Genomic DNA, 24,202 nt, shown 5'->3' on the forward strand with positions numbered 1-24,202 from the left:
GGCTGCTTCTTTTGATGGGAGCAAGGGCCAGTCTGGAGCAACCAGACCAGCAGTGTAAATTGAAAGGATCGTCGCCAAGATGAAAACAAGAAATCAGAACGGTCCCTCTTATTAAATTGAAAACGAGGATAATGCTGTCCACATTATGCCACCATAGCTCAAGAGATCCTTACATTTAGAACCACTCCAATCATTTGTATACAAAATATGAAAACAATTCTGGTAGAATTTTAAACAATTTATTATAAAAATATACAATGTGAAGTATCAATTACTGTGCCATAGTACAAAATATTTAAAAAAAAGAGTGTCAGCATCCTACAGTTGATTCAATGGTGCACATCTCATAAACACACACAATATGAAATTAAAAACAGCAATTAATTATTAAAAACAAGTTGTCGACGCAGCGTTTCGGTTTCTAAGTTGACACCTTCATCAGGACAGGAGTTCTATACAATAAAGAAACAACGTATTAACACAACATTTTCTTTGAGTCATGACTGTGTTATCACTTTTTTATAAACTACCCATTGCTCTTTTCTACAGTTTATCAAGTTTTTATCAAAAAGCCTTCTACTCTTTGAGCGGAGGGGCACATTTCTCACAGATACACTTTGTTCTACTGAGAGGTAGTGATTCATAGAGCGCATTTTCAACAGCAACATGTTACAATATGGCACAAAAGACAGTGGCAACTAGATCTCTCGAGCTATGTGGGAAGTTCAGAGAGTAAGAACTTCGAAGTACGTTACATATAAAGTGGCAATGCACATAGGGGAATAGTCTAGAACTATTCCTACTGACATTCTATATATGCAGCTGGGGGTTTCTTTAAAAAGATAAATATAGAGTCTGAATCAATATGCAGACTCAACCGTTGGGTTCAAATTTTTAAATGAGAGCGGATACCTGAACCGACCTGAATAATTTTATTTGGGTTCGCCCTGAAAGAACTACGGAACTACAGTGGTTGAACCGATGAAAACAATAACAAACTACTACTGTAGTTCTCAATATAAGTCGCAAAATGAACAATAAACTACCTCGGTAGTTCTTCATTACTGTTGCACGTTATTTCACGTAGAAAAGACCCCAAAATCTCGCGAGGTTTCCATGTAAACGCGCGAAGCGGAATCACTTAAATAAACACACAAGGGATGTACGCTCTTGTACGTGCAACCTGAAGACAACGGAGTGAAAAAGGAGCAGGGAGGCCGAATCTCGGACCTAAGGTAAGCGAGGGACGCTGTAACTATTAGGCACTTGTCTCCTTTCGTAAACTAACGGGCGGTAGTCTCCCTGATAAACCTCCTTATGCTGCCCCAGCCCCCCGTGACTGAAATCGATTGTAGCGGCGGAGAGGATGGGTTTATCTCCTACATGCAATGCGCTTTATAACCCGCGTTTTGCTGTTAGTTTGCAAAAAACTTTGATGACTGTCGGTTCGGGGAATTATAACTAACTAAAGTTTTTCCAACCAAAACCCTTAGATTCTTTTTAATGCACGTGATTATATCACTGCGCGGTTCGTAAGACAATTCAAAGAACATTGTGAGTTTAGATAACCGGTACTCGGAAACAAGAACCGGTATGGATAAACTAATAACAGAACAGATGCCCTAAGGCTGCGAACCAATATGCTCCACTAGGGAGCTTTCATGTCTTATACTGATAAACATGCGAAAATTAAAAGGGAATTAATAAACCCGTCATCATCATATGTCTTTTTCAGGGTGGTGAATGCCAAAAAAAAACCCCGAACAGTGTTAACGAGCAACAACAGCACTTTATTATAATAAAAGAACCTGACGACATCCAGTCACGTGCTACATTTCATGCTGGTCCCTTATACCTAGGGGTAAGTGCTCTACATTTATGGAGGAATTAAATTGGTAACCTAACGATTTGAATACACTTCTTAATATTTGAGAACTAATTGAAACACCCCGTTTTTTAATTCTCTAAAGGAACCTCGGAAAAAAGTCCCTCATAACGGTGGCTCCTTTTTCCTCCTTATAAAGAAAACTCCATGATACTCTCAAGGTAATTCACAAACCTTTATGGTACGAATGTGTATAGTGACCCCACATTAAACGATTAATTGAATTTGATGTAAGGTTTTTTTGTGGTTTCAGACACTAAGAGATTTCTTTATCATTCACATCCACTTGATGTCCTGTGATGAATTAAGGACTTTTTCCTGGAATTGAATAGAGGGAAACACGGCTCGAATGCTATACGAGTCCGTTTTTAAAGTAAGTCATTTTAAAGAAACCCCCAGCTGCATATATAGAATGTCAGTAGGAATAGTTCTAGACTATTCCCCTATGTGCATTGCCACTTTATAAGTAACGTACTTCGAAGTTCTTACTCTCTGAACTTCCCACATAGCTCGAGAGATCTAGTTGCCACTGTCTTTTGTGCCCTATTGTAACATGTTGCTGTTGAAAATGCGCTCTATGAATCACTACCTCTCAGTAGAACAAAGTGTATCTGTGAGAAATGTGCCCCTCCGCTCAAAGAGTAGAAGGCTTTTTGATAAAAACTTGATAAACTGTAGAAAAGAGCAATGGGTAGTTTATAAAAAAGTGATAACACAGTCATGACTCAAAGAAAATGTTGTGTTAATACGTTGTTTCTTTATTGTATAGAACTCCTGTCCTGATGAAGGTGTCAACTTAGAAACCGAAACGCTGCGTCGACAACTTGTTTTTAATAATTAATTGCTGTTTTTAATTTCATATTGTGTGTGTTTATGAGATGTGCACCATTGAATCAACTGTAGGATGCTGACACTCTTTTTTTAAATATTTTGTACTATGGCACAGTAATTGATACTTCACATTGTATATTTTTATAATAAATTGTTTAAAATTTTACCAGAATTGTTTTCATATTTTGTATACAAATGATTGGAGTGGTTCTAAATGTAAGGATCTCTTGAGCTATGGTGGCATAATGTGGACAGCATTATCCTCGTTTTCAATTTAATAAGAGGGACCGTTCTGATTTCTTGTTTTCCCCTTACTCCTCGTCCCTGGATTGGATTTGTGAGGAGACCTCCCTTTCTGTTTTTTATCGTCGCTAAGATGGCCACTAGCCAGCGGCAAGTGACCTGGCAGACGCGTCGAGAAGGAAAATGCAGAAGGGCCCCACGCAGAACTCCTGGAGTGTGCAGGGCTGATCTTCGGTGCAGATGATGCTCGGGGCTGGGGCTTCTCAATCCCCAATGCACAGCTTAGAGGGTGCCTCGGGTGCTGCACAATTAGCAAGTCGCAGACTTTTCAAGATGGCCGGTCCCACGTCTCTCGTCACCTCCACGGGTCTCAGCTCTGCTGGGACTGTGGATCGGGCTGTTGGATGTCTGGAAGTCCGGTTCTTGTCAGGCTCTGTGCTCGGGCTCCGGCGGGAGCGTCGACAAAGCAAGCCGTTGATCGCTGGATGGTGCCTGCTTGTGGAGGGTGGTCACTCCTTGACCACAAGGGAGATTCTTCAGTCGTCTTCTTGAAAAGTAGATCGTCGAAGGTCCAGAGTTTCGTTTCAGAGTTTCAGTCAGGATTAATCCAAAGTCTTGGGACTTAGCTCCTACCTATATACCAAATCTAGGGGCTGGATTACCTGCTAGGTCCCTCCTATGGGTGGGACCAGGGAAGGGGGTGGTTACACCCCTTTCCCTTTGTCCAGTTTCGCGCCAGAGCTGGGGCTGGAGTGCCCCAGCACCGGTTTGAACCAGACTATGCATGGGACACCTTGTGTGCCCCAGGCAGTGCCTCATTTCTTTCAGACCTCCCTGCCCCAATACACAAAACCTTGTCTGGGGTGGTGCTCGCACCTCCCAAGGCAGGAAACCTATTGTCCAAGCCTCCCTCGTTGGAAGGACTCCCAGCAGCAGGAGGTCAGACTTGTGTCTGTGGCAGCAGCATCCATTTTGTGATGCTGAAGCTCTGGTTAACTTTAACCGGGAATAGTAGGAACAACATGTCTTCTCCCTCTAGAAGGGTGAAATGCTACCCCCGTCGCCAGAACTGGCGAGGGGATAGTATTCCAAATCGTATGACACCTTACTCGACATGTTTTGATAAAGCCAAACCAGAGTTAGCATTTAATCGCGAGGTTCATAATGCACTTAAGAGTATATGGTATGGCAATATCCTAGAACAGCTATATGGACATGGTTCCGAAAGCTGCAGACAGGCTCAGCTCATGCTAGAGCACCATCTCACATAAAACCAAGCACTCTGCCTCCAGGATTGATAAGGCCTGCCATAGGAGAGACTTATAGGTGTATATGTGTCTAGATATAAGGTTAGATATAGGCATACTATATCTAAGCAAGGGGTGATTACACAACCTTGCCCCAGCTGAGTGATCAGCCAGTTGTGTCAATGTGAGTGGCCAGCTAGGGGTGGCATAATGCATGCTGCAGCCCCTGGTAGGCCTTGGATGCACCTATGCCCTGGGTACCTATGGTACACTGTACATGGGCTCATAAGGTGACCCAGTATCCAATTGGTAATGCACCTAAAGTGCATTGTAGTGAATTTAGAGAGAGAGAGCAGCTGGGCTGTGGGTCTGATTAGCATGCCCACAGCCACACTAAGTCGAAAACCAGTGAAGCAAAAAGCAAAAAGTGGGGTGACCATAGGAAAGCAGACGCTAATCTCCTACAGGTCTATTTTCTTCAAACTTTTTCTTGGACTCAGTTATTCCTTCAGCGTCTTAGAGGAAGGTCAGGAGCTGCCCTCGATGGCTTTCATGATTTCATGACAATTCATTCGGAACTTACTGGAAACCCCTTAGTTTTTGACCAAATTCATTAGGAATTGAGGTGTAAAATGCACCTTTCAGGAGCATAATTTTTAGGCTTTCCCTCCATGCCCGTCCTAGGAGAGAGCGGCTGTACCTGCAGCCAGAACAAGCATTGATCCCTGCAAACCCCTCACCATCCCACAGAAAGAAATTTACAATCAAGACCCGTAATATATCACCCGTCCACCACAGGGCCATTTTTAGACCAACGGAAACATAAATACAAAATAAATATGGAAAGATACCAGTAACGTTTTAAAAATATAAATATTGATAAATAAGTGTCATAAAATTAAAAATAAATTCAATGAAACCGCAAAGCTAATAATGCAGAGCGAATGCAATTATTGATTGCTGTAGGAGCAGGCTTCATTTTATGTTTGCGGTTTTAAATTAATTTTTAAAGAGTTACACTTAACACCATCACAGATGCCTTAAAACGCTTTTATTTTCTGGCAGTAGCTTTTCTCATCTGTTGTCTCAGAAAGCTTTTAAGGTATTACTTTCTCTTGCTGACGTGTCCGTTTTTGCTTAACAAACGTCATTTATCTTATATTTCCGCTTACGCTTATTTGTTATTCAAGAAATTCTGTATTGAATATTTTTGCAGTTTATAGTTTGTATTTAAATGATGTCCAAATTATATTCATGTTTTTTAAAGCTGTCAGTAACACTGAGTATTGTGGGATAAGCCACCCCTGTAGTTTTGCATTTGAACCCACTTAGCCTAGCTGAACAATCATTGCTTTTGAATGTTGTTTATGTCTGCATTCTTCTCTTGCTGGTGTGCCCCCCCCCCCTCACGGGTACCTGGCGCCCACATCACTTTCAATGGCCTCTCAGTGCATACAGACACCGCACCCACTGCACAGCACATCCGCTGAAGACAACACAGTGTAGGGGGACAAGCATGGGATACACAATAGGGAGACTCTGTCACAATAGACAATATTTCACAACCGTGGAATGTTTTTATGTGTGGGAGGATGTCAGACTTCACAAACTCAGAATACAAAGAATTTACAGCTAGATTCATCAAAGTAAAATCGGCTCGCAAAGGGCCAGATTCTGAGAATCTGCCCCTTTGCTAGCGTAATTTTTGCATTTGGGATTTATCATCCCAAATGCAAAATTCGCTATTATAGAATTCGCAAATTTGCGAGGAATTGCATTCAAGGAATCTCTATTTGAGATTCCTTAAATGCAATTCATGAAACATTTAAAAATAGCGAATTCGCAATTTTGGGCCGCTATTTACCGCGAAGTCAAACCTCGTGGTAAATAGCGGAAACTTAGAAAAATGCACTTAAGTGCATTTTTCTAAGTAGTATGTTACACACACACATGTCCTTGGGACATGTTTGTGCGTAACACCAGCATCCAATATCATTTCAGGGGTGCAACAGGGTGTCCTTTGGACACTCCTGCACCCTTGAAATCAAAACTCAACATGCAAATCTCTAATAGCGATTCGCACATACTTATTCCTTATTTGCGATTAGCAATTAGCTAATCGCAAATAAGGAAGCTGTAGAAATCGCAATAAATACTGCGATTTCTACATGAATCCCGTTTTGCGAGTCTGCAATAGCGATTCCTTAATAATTGCTATTACAGACTCGCAAAACATGCCGATGATGAATCTATGTGTTAGGGCCTTATTTATGAGAAAGTGACTCAGCGCTGTGCTGCAAGCCATTTTGTTGGGCCACACTGGGTCACTTTCAAAGCACAGGGATGTGTCATACAGCGATATGACGGATCCCTGCGCTGGCGCACAATTAGCAGCCATGCACCGACGCAGGAACCCTTGCACCACGGTGCAAGGGTGCCTGCGTTGTGGGGATGATTGTTTTTGTGCAGGAAGACACCCCTTCCTGCACAAAAACAATCACAAGTTGTGTTTTCTTGCGAATGCAGCACGCATAGAAGAAGGAAACAAGCATTGGCATAGCCAATAGGTCTCGCCTTTGGGACCTTATAAGTGTTTAGCCATGCAACAGTTGATGTTGTTGCACCAAGGATATTGTGCTGCATAACTAAATACTTTACAAGGTCCCAAAAGTGAGACCTATTGGCTAATCCAATGCTTGTTGGAGAAGTGTTTCTGGGTGTGGTTTGGATGGGTGATTAGTTTTTGTTGGGGAGCAGAGTCTGTGTTGGGGTGGGGTGCCAATCGGCTGCTGACCTGCTGCTCTGGAGCAAATGAGGCTGAATGAGGAGCACAGAAGGGGAGACCGATGCTAGCGGGTGAGATAATGTAACGCACCCTCCTATTATATTTTTTGTCTGCCCTCCAAGATAAAACTTGATTATCTGGAGAACATTTCTTGTAAACTGAAATAGCTTCTCCATAACTAAAAGCACTGCACCCTTTCCATAAAGCAGAACAGTCTGTCTTTGTTAATATTAACCAACAATAAAATCTTGCCTTCTACCAATTTGATGTTCTGACTGCGAGTTAGGCTACTTGTTTCCTTATTGTAAGTATGTGCTACACAGATAAAGGGAGAACAGGACCTGAAAGTCAACAGATACTGCTTCCTGTATTTTCTCACTCTTAACACATTATATTCTCAAGATGACTGTGAACATTTGTATGACAATTATATTGAAGCGGCCATCCAAGACAGATGTATCTTTCAATCCCCCATTCTTCTATCTTCTCTTTACTTGCAGTCATAGATGTTGGCCCAGCCAACGCGTTTCGTCTCTTACATGGGACTTCATCAGGGAATAACCCGTAGAAATGTTACAATATGCTCAGCACTTTCTATTTCCAGTTATCATTCTAATTTGCACATTGATATGGTTTTCTAGTGCTTCATCCCTAATGTTTTGCTTACTTGTCCAGTGAGTTATCATTTGGTCATATTGCTAATGTTTTAAATTGTCTGACAGTTCTGTTCCAAGGAGTGTTCTGCCTCAGTTTCTGTTAGCCAATTTGAGTTTTATTTATTTCTTTAATTATTAAGCGCACTAATCATCCCCGCGGGGATCTCTCGGTGCTTGAGCCACCCACACAGGTCGCACTTCATTGGAGGTGTTCGAGATCATATACCCAGGTTTTCAAAGATTTCTTAAAAGAGGATACGCCTGAACAGGGACGTGACGGAAGGGGTAGTTGATTTCAATATTTGGGGACCAAAAAAGAAAGAGCGGCCCAGTTCCTAACTGTATTAATCTGCTTAGGCTGTAAAAGTAGTAGCTTTCTAGATCCGAGCGTGCCAGCCAGAATGAATGGCTGCAACTTATTTCTGAGATTTGATTCAAAGATCAGCCAGTCATAGGCATAAACCCTCCGCACAGACAACATCACCGCGTAATATCAAATGGCTACTGTTGTATGTGGCACTCTACAGCCTACATACAGAGTGGAAATCTGTTGCTTGCTGTGTGCCACAGACTAGAAATATCTTTAGCCAAAACATCACCTCCTTCGTAATATCTAGTAGCAACATAGGGGCCTATTGTTGCTAGCCGCACTCAAGAACTGCCTATAAAATAACAAGTCAAAGCACTCTCTTGCAGCATGGGCTGAGACTTAAACTACCCCCTCGTTCAGGAGCACCGCCAACATTCTTTACCACACTGTTAAGTTTACAATATTTTCTGTGAGACAAAAAGGATACAGGGCACACTTTTGGATCTGGTAGACAGCCGTCTCTCTGTTAGAAAAGAACATTTCAAGATGTCCTTCTGGCTTACCTTTTGGATTAGACACAGCTCATGCTCTCTTTTCTTCAGCTAGTGCTGGACCTGCCCAGTAAAGAATCGTGTTCGGTATTTGGCTTAGAGGCTTACTGTTTAAACCGGAAGTTTAAACCGGAGGTTATGCCCGCCATGTTTTCTTTAGGCCTTAAATCACCCACAATATAGTTATAGTAGGTTTTGGCAGCCATCAATTTTCTCTCACTACTGGTACAAGTACAAGAGAGGCACAAGGATAATTTATACTGAAATTACTGTTGGGCGAGTTAAGACCAGGACGCAGAGTGTACCATTTGCAGCTCTAAACCAATCAGAGCTCACAGGACAGAGAGCCTAGCCGTGTTTTGTGAATAATGTGCTTATTACATCAACAGTGATTGGGTGGTTGTTTTCACACAGTGGGACCAGTTACACACACACAAAGACACCAAATTATTAGGTTGCGCAGAATGCATCAGTTCCAGCAGACCCAACACCACCAATTCTAATGTTCATAAAAACATTCATAAAGCCAGGGAGGCCGTTTTTTTAACCTTGTTTCCTTTTCACCTTGAAACACAGCAAGTGTCAATATTTTGTGTTTAAATTGATGGCAACGCCTGAAGGCTAGCTGTGCGCAGATGAAGAGGCGGATATTTTGACGGTTGCAGAAGGTTTCTATAATTTTCATTCAAAGCGTTTCAGGGCATTCGTGCACTTACAGCCAGATTCATCAATGTCCAATTCTGCGATTTTTAAATTGCGAGTAAATGCGAATCGCAATTTAGAAATCGCAGAACGCATTCATGATGTTTTGCGATGTAAAAATGCGATTCGCAAGCGATCGCAATTGCCGATTGCGAGAAGTCCGAAATCGGTAAATAGTCGCAGAATCGGCCGAAACCCCTGTTGAAATTGCGATTTCGCAATTACCGATATCGCAAATTGCGATCTCGCTAACTGCTAGATCGCAAAAACAGGAAGTCGCATCCTGAGCACAGTGATGACATCACAACCAGGAAGTAGGCAGGTCCCACCCTCATTCAGCAGTGAGAGTCTGAAGCACAGGCAGCATTACCAGAGCTCCCCTCCAGCATTCCAACAGGACCACAACAGTGGCAGCCATGGCAGAGGATGCAGCAGGAGCTTCCACCAGTGGAAGGAAACACAAAATTAAGTTTTCGGAGCAGGAGCTCGAACACCTAATTGAAGGAGTCTCCAGGGATCACAACCGCCTATTTGGCAAAAACTCCCGAAGGGTGCCAGAGGCGGACAAAAGACGCATATGGCTGCGCATCAGCGCCAAAGTTAATGCCGTGGGGGTGACCCAGAGCTCGGTGGACGAGCTGAAAAAGCGCTGGTATGACTTGAGAGGGCGGGCAAAAGAAAAGATTGCAGAGAGGCTGGGGGAGAAATTGGCGACAGGTGGAGGGGAGCCCACCGTCCCACCGAACACCCCACTGGAGGACCAGGTGGAGGAGACCATCGACCCACAGGCCTGCGTGGGTGTGACCCGGCTTGACTCCTCCCGACCCACCCAAGACACACCAGGTAAGTGCCATGCGACTGCAACCCCCTGTCCCCTAACATTGTCCACAACTCCAGTGCATCCTATTACAAACCCCAAGCATGCAGCCAATGTACAGCTCCATAGCGCAATTGCATTGTGGGACATGTAGTCTGCCCACAATTACCAACCTGTACCATAGAGCCCCACATGTCCAGTGACAGTCAATCCTGCATGTAGACAGGGAATGGTAGACTGCATGCATGTAGCAAGCCTAACTGTGTACGTAACATGCCACTAATCAACGTCCACTTTACATCACAGGTGGCGCTGATGTCCCCAGCACTGACAGTGAGGCCCTGGTGATTGAGGAGAACAGGGAGGACACGGAGGGGGATACACACCATACTCCACAGCCCGGACCATCAGGGCAAGCTGCAACAACACCGGTCATCCCACCACCTGCCCCTGTGGCCCATGCCACCCCCGTGACAACAGGCGCTGCAGTCGTACCATGCAGCACACAGCCAGCAGTGCGGCCTGCAACACCAGCAGCAGGTCGCCAACAAACCCGCCGCCCTGCGGCTGTGAGGAGCCAGACGAGCGGTCTGGTCAGGGAGCCACGCACCAATACATCCCGCGCTGGCAGGGGCAGAAGTGTTAGAGCAGGTGGGCTCTCCATTGAGGGCAGGATGCTGAGTGTTCACCAGACCCAGGCCCGACACCTAGCCGCCATCCACCTCCAACTAGATAAGACGGCACGTAACGTCGCACAAATGACTGCAGCTGTGGAGGCCAACACTCAGGCAATGTCCCGTCATCGGAATTTCAATTGCCGCCGACACCGTCAACTGTTGACCCGCCTGTCGACGTACACGAGGTCAAACCACATCATTGGTAACGCCACCTCACAGCTATCGCGACGATCCCTGGCCATGCAGGTACAAATGGTGCAGTGCTGCCAGGACGTAGCTACAGTCCTGGAAAACATATCAGTGGCCATGCAGGGCATGCAGGCCAGTGGCCATGGCCAGGCGGGGGGGGGCAGACGACAACAGTGAGGCAACATCAAGCCACAGCAGCCAGTCCATACCACCGGTCGTGGCACCCCGCCGCAGCAGCAGGACCTCTGCTGCCGCACGGCAAAATCAGGAGGAGGACATAGAGAGGAGGTCTGGGGCAACTACCCGCAGACGCCACTGAACTGTGGTGCATTCCAAAGAGGCCACATGCTGACAACAAGCATGCCATTCAGACTCACCTGGACATATGACGCAATATGTCAATCTTTGAACACTTTTCAGAATGCCATGTTTATTGTGAAGTAACAGTAACTAAAATTCTGAAAAACGTAAACTGCCTCATGTCATTATTAATGTTGTCATGCATGAGTTGAGTAATGGGTGTGGTGAGTGGGTCCACTAGAAATAGTTCATGCAGATTTTGTTGCGGCACCTGTGTCCTTCTGCTGGATTCTCCCCGCGTGTGTGACGCACATGTGCAGGTGGCCGATTGTCCCCTTCTGACTCACTGCCTGAGATGTCAAGGTATCCTGCGCTTGGTAGCAATGTTATGTAGGATAGCACACACTGCCACGATGCGGCAGCGGACCTCTGGATCGTATTTGATGGCCCCACCAGTCTTGTGCAGTATGCGGAATCTGCTCTTCAAAAGCCCAAATGTCCTTTCAATGCAATTTCTTGTGCGAATGTGTGCTGCATTGTAACGCCGTTGCTGTGGTGTTGCTGGGTTGAGATATGGGGTGAGTAGGTACTCACGGAGAGCGTAGCCGCTGTCACCTGCATGATAGGAGCAGAGGGTGAGTGCCTGTGCAGCACAGCCTCATTAGCATATTGTACTGTTGTGTGGCATGTGTACTTACCCAGTAGGTGTCCTTCACCAAAGTCTCCCCTGGCCAGTCGTGTGTGGAGGCCACTGTGCCGGAATATGAAGGAGTCATGTGTGCTCCCCGGATACTGTGCTACTATGTCCGTGATGATTGTCTTTGCATTGCATACCATCTGTATATTGAGGGAGTGGTAGGACTTGCGGTTCCGATACATGTATTCTGTTTGTGCAGGTGGGCAGATGTGGATGTGGGTACAGTCAATGCATCCTATGATGTGTGGAAATTAGGCTACATTGTAAAATTGCAGCTTGGTTTCGTTCAAGTCCTGTTGGCTGGTGGGAAATGAAATGTAGTGGTGTAGGCGGGTCAGCATGGCCTCCAGGAAACTCCTTAGTCAGCGGGACATGGTGGGCTGGGATATAACCCCTGCAACAGCGACTATTCCCTGGAAGCTTTCGGAGGCCAGTAGGTGCAGGCTGCACAATACCTGCACATGTGTGGGGACGGCGTGGGTCCTCCTTGTTGGGTGCTGCAGGAGGGGGTCTAGGTCCCGGATCAGCTTGATTATCATTGCCCCACTTAGGCGGTACTTTGCGTAGATCTGCTCCCTGGTTTGGCCCAGTAGGGTGACCCGCTGACGGAATATCCGCTCCTGGATGCGTCGTCTGTTCTGTGCTGCTCGCTGTAGCCTTCGCCGCCTGACCACCATGTAGAGTCCTGGCATTGTGAGAGTCCTGAGGCTCCAGCTGCATGTCCTTAAGTGTGTTTGTTCAAGCCAGCAGCTGTGGGTACTTAGCAATACTTTTTTTCAGATTTTTTTTTTCTTTCATGGTTACCACCTGGTTTGGGTTCTCCTTAATTTGCGCGTCGCTATTTGCGATTTGTTTTTTTTCGCATTTTGCGATTTTTCATGAATTGCGATAGCGATTTTTTAGCAATTTCACACTTTTATTCGCAGAAAACCTGCTTTCTCGCTATTACCGATTCGCTGATTGTGTTCTGCCTGGTTTCTGCAAATTTCATAGCGATTTTGCATAAATGTTTAGCGAATTCGCAATTTTGTTTGTTGAATACCTTTTCTACAAGTTGCGATCGCAATTGCTTTTTCGCAGCTATTGCGATCGCAATTTGACTTCATGAATCTAGCTGAAAATAAATATTCGGCAAACATAAAGGCTGTACTTCAGAATTTTGTATAAATCTAGAAAGATATTAATACAGACATCGCGTTTAATACTTTTTAGCCCGGAGTAAGTTAAATACCCCTTTGCTAATGCTTCTTATAAATCACAAACACCTTTCTGATTTTTTTCCCATTGTCTGGGGAGCGCTTTTGCTTTCAAGCCAAGGCTATTGAAGTAACCAGTCTGATGACAGGAAGTCATCAGCTAACAGAAGCACGAGGACTTGAAAAGTGCAGACACGCGCACAGCCGCACTAATTGAAAACAGATGGCCAATGTGCGCCGCTGCTTGCCCTCCCAAGGTGGATGCCGCCACAAGCAAGAGTATTTGAAAAGTGCAGACCGATTCCAAAAGGTCATCTCCTAGAGCAGTGCATGCGCGCTGCGCTAGGCTCGACCTAAAAACAAGGAGAAATTAAAATATTTCTCCTTGTTGCTTATCCCTACACCTCCCCTGGGAAGGCGTAGCATTCTGACGCAGTCCCAGCTTTCTGATTTCGCGTAAATCTGGAAATGTGTCAGGTTCCATGGATGTTGCAAGGGAACACCCACCACAACATCCATGGAACTTCCCTTTCATGCCAAGTGATGCTTGAATAGGGGCCATATTTACAAGGACCCCACAAGTGACGCATCTGCAGCGCAAGGGGCATGTAAAATAACCCCTAAGTGTTTACAGTACATCACATCATGACAAAAACCACACAAAAGAAAGGCCAGCCTATTGCTTCTTGTGTTCACATTGTTTCCTCATACTCTGAGCCTGGCTTCTCTTCCTGTCGCCCTTGCAGGTCTTCAGCAGAAGTAGGAAAGGGAACCTCTCCGGTTGCAAGCAGTGCCTGTCCGTGGCCAGCGGCGTCCTTCTGTCTGTCTTCATTTCACCAGTGATCGCAGCTGTGACAGTGGGTAAGCACCACTCCTTCAAATATGTCAGTGTGAAGACCAAAGGCATTGATATTACACTCTCAGGACCCTATTGCATCTGGCCCCTAAATTCCCATATCTTACTAAACCCCTATTTGGGCAGAGGTTGCAATATCAAGGTGGTGGACAAATTATCAGATGCAGTAAAGTCTGCATCCATCGATAAATTCGGACAGGTCAAACCTGCCGAAATTTCATGGGGGAAAAGGTGTGGTATTTACCAGGACATGCAGGTTTTGGTGCATTAAATTCCAGACTCCACCTTATTCCCCATTACAGAGCAAAAACTCAGAATAGAAGGAATTTAAAATAAGAGAAATTCTGAACCCAGAGGTATCAAAAGTCTTTATACGCCTCAGGGGTACTCGTAATCAGGTGTGGGTGGTGGTAGGGATAGGGGGCTTGGATGGACTTCGGCAGCATCAGGAATTCGAAGCCTGTCATAATTAGATCATCAGTGCATCATTCATTCATTCATTCACTCATTTAATCTATGTGTAGATCCTTTGGTACTCCATCGCCCTGTCTTTGGTCCTCTTAGATGGAATGAAGACCATGGTGCAGGACGTTCCTCGACTCATGTGGGAGCGAAGGTCATGCAACCTACGCTGGTGAGCAGGCGTGACCTACTCTTGCTTCCCTGAGGATCATCAGCTTCTCCATCAGGTTTTTGGTAGAATAATTACTTTTACCACAACCAATGAGAGGACAGGTCAATTTTTTCCTGCCCATTCTTGTTAGCATCTTGAAGTCGCGTTACCAAGCCATGCCTGGCATGAGCAATCTCTCCGCCAATCCTTCACCTGACTCCGTAGGTGTTGCCAGAGTTGATACCTGAAATCCTGAGGACATTCGTTGTAGTTGTGCTCCTTTTGTCTTCGACAGCGAGGTCTCGACTCACATGCCTGTTACCTGTAGGGTTTATCGACAACAATTCCCTGTCAATATCCACATGTCACAATGCCAGATTTTCTCATGTAGCGTAGGCCTTTGAAAGCAATAGAAATCCATGTACTTATAAGTCTATACTGACAGCCAATTACAGCAACTGTATTAGCTTCATTTGGGTTGATAATTGTGATTATTTTATGCAACAATATTTGGGGGCAGGAGTGAAATACTGACAAGGGCTCCCCCTGCCCTTACAGTCCTCCGTAATGGCCATGTGATTTCCTATGCTTCTCTTTCTTCTATTTCCCTTCAATGGGTTTTCTCTCTTGCTCTTTCTCAAAGTCTGATGATGAAAACTAAGTCCTGGTCCCCAAAACTTGTGTCCCAGTCCTTGACACCTGTAAGCACAAACTAAGCACTTTTTTGAACCAGAGTCTGGTGTGTGTCGCTGACACGTTTGGCCCACTCTGTTCTTGGAAGAAGGGAAAGACAATGACACCCAGGAGAAAAACCTATCAGTGTCTCCAAAGAGACCTAGGGCCGCATTACAGAAAAAGCACCTTTTCATTTTTTTCGCCGGGTGAACCTTTTAAAAGGTGCGCCGGGCACAAACAATGAAAATGTGCCATATTATGATGAATGCGCTGCCCACAGGGCAGCCATGAACTCGAGCTTCCTTGAGGGCAGCGCATCCAGGTGAAAAAAGGAGCGGCTCCTTTCAAGCCGATACGTGTTTTCACACCCACCTGCACTTTTGAAGGGGTTTAGCGAGTCAGTGACTGCACCCGCCTGCAAGGGGATGTCTGGGGGGTCCCTGGGACACCCTTCCCCCCCCTTCAGAGGGCTGCTCTCAGGGGGCGCACACACAGTGTGCCACCTACTAGGCGCCCCAGAGAGCTTCTTTGCCTCTGCCCGCATGTCTGTAATACAGCGCAGGCGCAGAGACAAAGGGATTTCCTCATTTGCATGGGACACATCCCCATGCAAATGTGGGTACGTCTCCTGAAGATAGCACTGACGCTTTATGTAGTCCAGCACTATCGGTATTAAAGAAGGGACCGCACAAACGTCTGCAGTCCATTCGGTAATACCAAAGTGCCTCTGGGACGTGCAAAGCTTGCACAAATGCACGTTGCGCCCCCAGTGCACTTTCTGGAATACGGCTCCTAATGTCCACTTGTCCGGCTAGCTAGCCACTTCCTTCCTTCTGGTGGGTTCCTTCCATGCAGGACCCTTAAGGGAAAACTGTGGAGGCTGCACTTACACTCCACTCCTTAGCAACTTTTTTCCCCCTCGGACACTAAGTGTGACTCATCTTCACAGAAATTCTGCCCCGGCAGACTTCAGGCATGCCCATAGGTCCGTCTGACCAGTTACCTACTCACTCTGTGTACACTGGCAGCAAACCCTGCCCTTGAAGCATAACACCACCTACCTGCTGCTGGAGAAAGCTTGAGCTACCACTCTCCCACAAGAGTGTACAGCACTGCCACTTAAGGAAGCCAATGAACACATGTGCGTAGTTCATTCACCCATCAAGTAATAGCATTGATACATTGACCTGGTCATGCTCTCACCAGTTCACTCACCCATGTACTGCTGGCATTCATGCACTGACCAGGTCCTTGCATTCATCAGTTCATTCACTCTTCTAGTCATGTCAACCAAGCAGTGACTGAGACATTGTACTCGCCAGGTCATTTCCTCATCCAGTAATGGCATCCAGGCTCTTGGTCATTGCTCTCACCAGTTCATTTCTCGTGTCTAGTAGCGGCATCTATAGATTGTCCTGGTCATGGTAATTACCAGTTCATTCACTCTTCCAGTAATGACACCTATGCATTGACCTAGTTATTGCATTTACCAGTTCACTCACCGATCATTGCACTAACCACATTCACCTTTCTAGTAATGGCATTTATGCACCGACCTGGTCATGGTAATCATCAGTTCATTTACTCTTCTAGTAACAACATCCATGCCTTGAGCAGTCATTGCACTCACCAGTTAATTTATTCTTCTAGAAATGGGATCCATTCCTTGACTGAATTATTACATTCACCAGCAGCCGCGGCCGGTAGTGGGAGTACCGGCCGGGCGGTGATATAAATAAATAAACGAATTTCGTTGCACGCACTGCATCGCATTTGGTGATGCAGTGCATGCAACAAAATTAGTTTTGTTTTTTAATATGTTTACTTACCTGTTAAACTCCGCAATCCATCCATTACTAACTCCCACCCGGCCCCTCCCCCTCCCCACATCACCGCCCGGCCGGTACTCCCACTACCGGCCACGGCTGCTCACCAGTTCATTCATTTTTCTAACAATGACATCTATACACTGACCTGGTCATTGCATTAATCAATTTATTCACTCTTCTAGTAATGCCCCGGTTACTTGCCGGTAATCTTCATTACTCCGAGTCCAAGTCTTCCTCGCCACAGTAATTACAAATGAGCATTCTGCTCCCACAGAAACTCCAAGCAAAAGTTATCATACTAGTCTTCCTATACCTCCAATAGGGCCCCTAGTGGCAACCAACAATCACATAAAAGGATACAAGATCCACACCACGACCTGAAAACCAAAGCAGTATACATGAAGCCACAACAGAGTGCCGGGAGTGAAGGGAAACTATACTGTGGCGAGGGAGACTAGGACTCGGAGTAATGAAGATTACCGGTAAGTAACCGGGGCATTGCCTCCTTGTCCGTCTTCCTCGCCACAGTAATTACGAATGAGCAGAAACCAAAGCAATATCAGCTTCATGGATAAGAATCACAGCCCACACATGGAAGGCAAAACAACAAGAATCCCAGTGACAACAACGGAGAGAGACACACATCTCAAGAAACCATTGAGCCCAGAATCGAAGAGACAAAGGCAACAGAAGCACCAACCCCAACTCCAAACCTGGAAGGAAACATGAAGGAATGAGTGGAAGACCAAGCGGCCGCCCCGCAAAACCCCCCACGGAAACATCCGAAAGGCGGCCCATGAAACAGCAACAGAACGAGTAGAACACCCCAGAAGAGGACAAGAGGGAACCACAGACCGGACAACATACACCAATAGGACAGTCTCCCGAAGCCACCGACAAAAGAGTGGAAGAGACGGCCGCTGGCCCAGCAGGGGAACAACCAAAAGAAGCCATTTGGGACCAGCAAGGCAACAAAGCACGCTTGACACCGAAACAGGAGCAAAGGAGAGGTCCCTCGTCTACGAAGGAACAGGAAGAAGATAAGGAGAACCACCACAGCCGATAGATGAAAGAATCCACCATAGGCACCAAAGCAGGAAGAGCCTGCAAGAGCACTCCATCCTCCAAAATCCCCAAGAAGGAGCAGCCTTCAGGAAACACCCCAACACGTCAGGCAGAGGCAACAGCCACCAAAAACACCAACGTGAACATCAAAACCACGAGGCCACCGACTCCAAATGGTCCAAAAGGAACACCCCGCAAAGACCACAATTCCAATGGAAGGTCCCACGGATGATGAGACAAGACAGGACGCGGACAATGAAAGGCCAGAGACTCAAAAAGATGAACTCCCAAGGGCACCACAGACACAAAAAGGAGACCAAGAAAATTCGGAACGGCCACCCAACGAACACGGAGCGGAGAAGAGGCCAAACCCAAAACAAAACCGCCAGTTCCACATCTAGGACCCGAGCAGGATCCAAACCCCCAACAGACCAAACAGGTCACAGAACACTACAAGCAAGGTGACCCAAGGCGTAAGGTAAGACGCAAAGGAGGGTGGCGGCAGGACAGCCGGAGAGGAACCGCAATAATCAAGGAACAACCACCACAGTGGACCAGGGACACAGTCCAAGAGCCAAGGCCAAAGACCCATGGAACGGAAGAGGAACCAGAGCGCCCAATATGGGGCACGGCAACGTCCAACCCAGATGTTTCGCTAACTCCAACAACAGTGGAAACCACAGGCAGCGGTGCTAGCAAGACCACCGGAAGCAGGGGGACTGGAGGGAAGACAGACAACAGGCCCATGGGCCAAAGGAAGGACAGCGCATCCACCCTCCAAACCAGCTGAGAAGGCACAAACGTGCAGAAACAACGGACTACAGCAATGTCCAGAGATGCAAACAATACCACCACCGGACAACCAAAACACCTCAGCAATGTCCGGAACATCACCCTGGTCAGAGACAAGAACTCAGGGAGGGAAGCCCCAGCCCAGACAGACAGCCACACAAGCTCCCAGCCCGGGAGGGAAACTACAGATAGGGAGGCCAACGACGTCTCCACTAAACAACAAAGGAGGTGACATAGACAACTGAGGGAATGAACACGACAACCCCCTGTAGCGTAGTTCCTATTTTCCCAGTAGGCCCTGCGCATTGGAATAACATAAACAGTAGTATGGCCGTAGAAGTGCGGATCTTCCAGGTCTCCACTGACTATGCTAAACTTAATTGGGTTTGTTACCAACTAGCTCAGTGGTCACTGGAAACTTTCTTGACTGAATAGGAAGTGATCAGCTTCCCTGGCACAGCCAAGAAGGGATTCAGTTTTCCAACAACCGTGCAACATGACAACTTTGCTCCTCAGATAAGAGTCAATCTTTAGAGTCATGTGAAACAATAGACAGTTATTTTACTCAGTCAGTTGTTGTGCAGATTACTTTCACAATATGTAGAGAATAGAGAGACGGGCGTTTTCAATAAAAGGTATTATTTATTGAACAGTCTTTCTTCTCATACAAGAGAAATGAATTGCCACAATTGCAAGACTTGTTATTATAAAAAGTGCGTACAGTAAAATGAGGATTGTGAAATAATACTGTAAAAGCATTGATATGGTTTCTTAGCCATACAATGGTTTAAAATGAATAAAACATATATACATTCATATATACATTAGCTAACATACTCAACTGGTGCTTCTAACTACGCCTACCCCAGTGTACCTAACCTAAGCCAAATACTTGGGAGGGGAGTAAGTAAGTAGCTTTAAGTTAAGTTGGTTTTGCCAAGGTTTGCTTCAAGAATTCTCTCTAAGGGTTTAGTCAACACCATACCTCTGGAATAGAATGTTGGAGGTCTGGTATCTCCTTCCAGGGACTCGATATCCCAGTCACTCTCAAGAGTAGGCTGGAAACGCTGGAGCTGGATTTCTCGGCAGGAGAAAAGACAGCGTCTCTCTCAGCGCGTCGAGGAAGAGGAGGAGGGGCAGCGTCCGCGGGCAGCTTGCATCTGCTGGGCTCTTACAGGGGGACAGCTGTTCAGCTCCTGTGTTCACCACACCATCGTTCGCTCGTTCGCAGCGATAGCATCAGCAGCGATAACGGCAGCGATGTCTATGAGGCAGCTAGCATTTGCTTAAGGCAACGTTGGTAATATTTATACCTAAAAGGGCCTTGTTTGACGTAAGTTTTTGGACATAAGACGTCAATAAAGATGTCACTAGGAAGTGATCGTCTCTCAGGGCTCATTAGAGTTCTATTACTAATCAAAACATAGCAAGCGGGGCTTTCCCAGGTTGCTGAGTTTTTATCTTGTTGAAGAACTCGGAGTGTTAATCTAGGAATCTTAGATAGTGGCTTCTGCTGTGTCATTTGCACTAATGAGCTGCAAAGGAAGTTGCAGAGGAGGCGATTCTGAAATGTGGCTCTGTTCGTGTGAGGCCAGAGACGAGTTTCTGAATATTGCATTTGATCGGTTATGCCAATATAGGGGTACAAAGGGATTATAGCCGTATAGGGGCATAAGGTCACAGTATCGATCAGGGTCCTAGATTAGAACACGACACCCCCTGATGAGAGATGAAAGACATGACAACTCAGCTGACTGTCCGGACACAAATAAGGTGACACACCAGCAATGCATCAAACACCAAGAGACCCAGACGAAGGGGCCATAGCTCCCTGCAAAGGAGGAGCAAGACAACAGAGCCATCAACCATCAGCCCTGCACAGAAGCGGTGTCCATAGTAGCACCCCCAGACAGGCGAGTACCCACAGTACCCCCATTAGGAGCCATCTAGTCAAGACATGGAGGGTGCAGAAGAGGAGGAAGAGGAGGCAGGGAACCGGGACTCAAAGAAGGAGCACCCCTGCTACGAAAGGGCTAATGAGCCCAGCCTCGACGGGCAGAACCAAAGGCCCTACGAGCCCTAAAAAGTCGTGAACGCCCAGCCCTTCATGGCGCCAGCAGTGTATGACCTTTCGCAGAGAGTACGACTATATGCAAATCCCGAAAATGGGACCATCACGTGCAATGCGCATCAACAGCCTTTCCAAGAGCAGAGCCACAACCGGCGACGAGCAGCCACAGAAGACCCCGCAGTAGAAGCCGCTGACCCCAAAAAAACAAAGGAGATGGCAGAAAGCAGACGTAACTGCCCTACCATCTGAGCGACCTAGTGTGAAACGTTATCGCCCTGGACCAACAACTCAGCCAAGGACCAAAAATCGAACAGCAAGGCATGAATGGCTTAGGAGGAAAAGGCAGCAGCCCCAACACAAACAACGGCAGCTTAAAAAGAGCGCAACATCGCCGCATCTACCTTCCCACCATCCAGACCAGCCAGAGAGGCACCCCCCCAAATTAACAGAACCCTGAGAGGAGATGCCAGCCAACAAAAGAACCCCCCTACAGAGAGGTCGAAAACCAAACTGCAAAGTCAAGCCAAGGACAAGAACTAGCCAGAAACCTGGGAAGCCAGACAAATCCACACCCTCCTATTCCACATCCAAAACCATGAAAACATAGGAGCGGACGGGTAACGACTCAGGGTCTATCCGCCGATACTGAGAAAACAAATAGCGTCCTCCACAGTCACTTCAGACACTGGACCATACCGGCAAGAATGAATGCGCTGCAGAACCTTCAAAAGAGCAGACCCATGCAGAAAAAGACCTGCAAGTACCACATCTCCGTCCCCACCTGACTCACAGGAAGGACCAGGCACACATCAGGGTCTCCTAGAAGGAGGAACAGAGACCGCCACACGTAAAGCAGCAGTCACCTCCGTAACTGCAGAAACAAGCGAAGGAAGGAACAGCGACCAGAGAGCCAGAGGAACCCCAGCATGTAATAAGGAGCGCTCAAAAAGCGACAAACAAAGAAGTGTCCAAACTTTTTTCTCCTCGGGACACTTCAACAGAATTTGCAGGGTTTGATCTCCATGGAAATCAAAATAAAGCCAGCAGGACGGCCATCGGCACGCCCACAAACATGAAGTCACTGCCAGGAGTCTCCTATAAACAGCGTTGTGAACCATGCGCCGAAACGTAAGCATGCGGAATAAGCCACGCCCAGCTGAAGGAACATGCAAGCGGACCCTATGAGGAAGGAGGGAGCCCACCAGCGCCGCATCAGCCCCGGAGTTAACCTCGAAGCAAGCGACACCGCTTCCGCCAACCTATGACTCGGCAAAACTCAACGAGGGAGGGCCCCACGAGGGAGTCACCAACCTTGCAAGGTCCGCTATGGCAGGACCCTCGGGAGGCAAAAAGAAGGCGGACACGCCGAGTGCGCTAAGCAGGACTCTGCAGGACCCTTACCACAGTGACCCCAGATACAACACCCCACAAAGTAAGGGAAATACCTAACCGAAAGGCACGGCAACTCAGGAAGTCCGCTATAGAAGGACAAAGGAGAATGTCCCAAGTAAACAATAAGGGGGGGGAAACACGGAGAACACACACATGTGGAAACAACCATCCCCCCCTTACTTAACGGGGCCCAAGAGGCCGCTAAAGCAGGACCGCCGCCCCCAACTCACCTGAACAAACAGGAACATGAACAGCATTCGGAGTAGTGCAGAAACAAAAAAACAGGTCGTGGTGTGGATCTTGTATCCTTTTATGTGATTGGTGGTTGCAACTGGGGGCCATATTGGAGGGATAGGGAGACTAGTATGATAACTTTTGCTTGGAGTTTCTGTGGGAACAGTATGCTCATTCGTAATTACTGTGGCGAGGAAGACGCACGAGGAGGTAATGACATCCATGTCTTGACCGAACCTTTGCACTGACCAGTTTATTCACTCTTCTAGTAATGTACTGCTCTTCATATTTACTGCTCATGTCAAAAAAAGCCATGCTCTCTATGATTATGAGAAATGCCTATTGCTGACAGAGGCTGCTTATCCTAATAGCTCCAGATTGATGGAGCTGTAGTTGGAAAGTTAGTAAGATTACTATTGGCGCTTAGAGGCGGACATTGCCCTCAAAGCTTCCCCTCCTTGAACCTTGCAGATGCCTTTCTCCTGCCCTGAACTGAACATAGCCTGTTCCCCTGAGCTCCTGCATCGCCACCACAACCATACTACTCAGAGGCGTGCCTTTAGCAGGTATACAGAATACAAAGGTCGCTACTCGCATTATCAACTGGAAGTGTGACCCAATCTGTTTACTCTTTCCGTTTCTCAGACTGCAGCTGTAATGAGCTTTGATATGGATTCAAAATCCTCAAGAACTATCCTTAGGAATTTGGAGCCGTCTGGCTATAATGCTTATGCACTCAAATATCCCACTAACCTAACACAAAACGTACCAAAAAGCTTCAAACACATACTCCTAAATTCTCACCCAGATCCTTACTTTTGCATGAAAAAAGGTGCGACTATAAGTGATCTCATCTTCTTTACGAAAAGACGTGCTCAATGGAGGATGGCACTTTATTCACTGCTCCAGTTCACCACATCCAGGAAAAAGCCTCACCTATACGCTAAATAGAAGCAACCATCTCCCTTTACAACAATGGGGCTATCCTTATCCAATCATCAGACCCCAACCTGGACATTTTTTACAATATTTTCCCCATAATCAAGAACACAGTGACTAGCAATGAATCCTCCCTCTCCCAAAGATGCTCTAGTTCCTCAGACAACCCCCAAATCCTCAAAGTGTGTCCTCTCACAGCCTCGAAATCTCTTTTGACCCTACCCTTTCCCTTCCGTGCTCCTCCACTGGTACCACCATACATAAAAGCAACTCTTCAACTACATTAAGTGGGTCTAAATCCCTCTGTTGCAATCACCAAACTAGTCTGCATGCTCACCACCGTTCTAGAGCAGCTAGCTCAGAGTCACTAAGCTCCATAAGGGACCCCATCACCCCATCTATACACTTGACCCCCAAGCACACTACTGCCGATACTACTATTGTGCCTAAGACTCTCCCTATAGCTAAATGGCTATCACTCCCAAAATCTGAACTCCCTAAATGGGCTAGCAACTTGATTCCTATGACCCCAGTGCTTGGTCTTAGCCAGGTGTTGCACTTCTTACCTCAATAATACCTCATTCCGCAGGCTCTTCCTGGCCAGTATTTTTCTAACCTTCCATCCCCAAAATCACCCCCCTCCTAGCCCT

General features: G+C 46.5%; 2 protein-coding genes across 2 annotated transcripts in view; both read left to right on the top strand.

Moving 5' to 3' along the window:
• Positions 1 to 24,202, top strand: part of LOC147709644 (E3 ubiquitin-protein ligase RNF19A-like) — a 297,443-nt gene that overhangs the window by 242,083 nt on the left and 31,158 nt on the right. The window contains exon 6 of the mRNA XM_086928167.1: positions 13,833 to 13,947. Within this exon, the coding sequence (XP_086784293.1) occupies positions 13,833 to 13,947 (115 nt within the window). The remainder of the gene's footprint in view (positions 1 to 13,832; positions 13,948 to 24,202) is intronic.
• Positions 9,627 to 11,337, top strand: LOC147709645 (uncharacterized). The gene is made up of 3 exons (XM_086925217.1): positions 9,627 to 10,053; positions 10,334 to 10,950; positions 11,314 to 11,337. Exons 1-3 carry the CDS (start codon positions 9,627 to 9,629, stop codon positions 11,335 to 11,337), a joined length of 1,068 nt encoding a protein of 355 aa, XP_086781343.1.

This window comes from Lissotriton vulgaris, chromosome 6 (genome assembly GCF_964263255.1).
Source record: "Lissotriton vulgaris chromosome 6, aLisVul1.2, whole genome shotgun sequence".
NCBI classification, from domain to species: Eukaryota; Metazoa; Chordata; class Amphibia; order Caudata; family Salamandridae; genus Lissotriton; species Lissotriton vulgaris.

What these genes read in the sequence shown, in the direction of transcription:
- LOC147709645 (XM_086925217.1), top strand. Translation starts at nt 9,627, where the DNA reads ATGGCAGAGGATGCAGCAGGAGCTTCCACCAGTGGAAGGAAACACAAA. An exon ending in ACCCACCCAAGACACACCAG is followed by an intron (nt 10,054 to 10,333) that starts GTAAGTGCCATG and finishes TTTACATCACAG; the next exon opens with GTGGCGCTGATGTCCCCAGC. An exon ending in GACGATCCCTGGCCATGCAG is followed by an intron (nt 10,951 to 11,313) that starts GTACAAATGGTG and finishes AACACTTTTCAG; the next exon opens with AATGCCATGTTTATTGTGAA.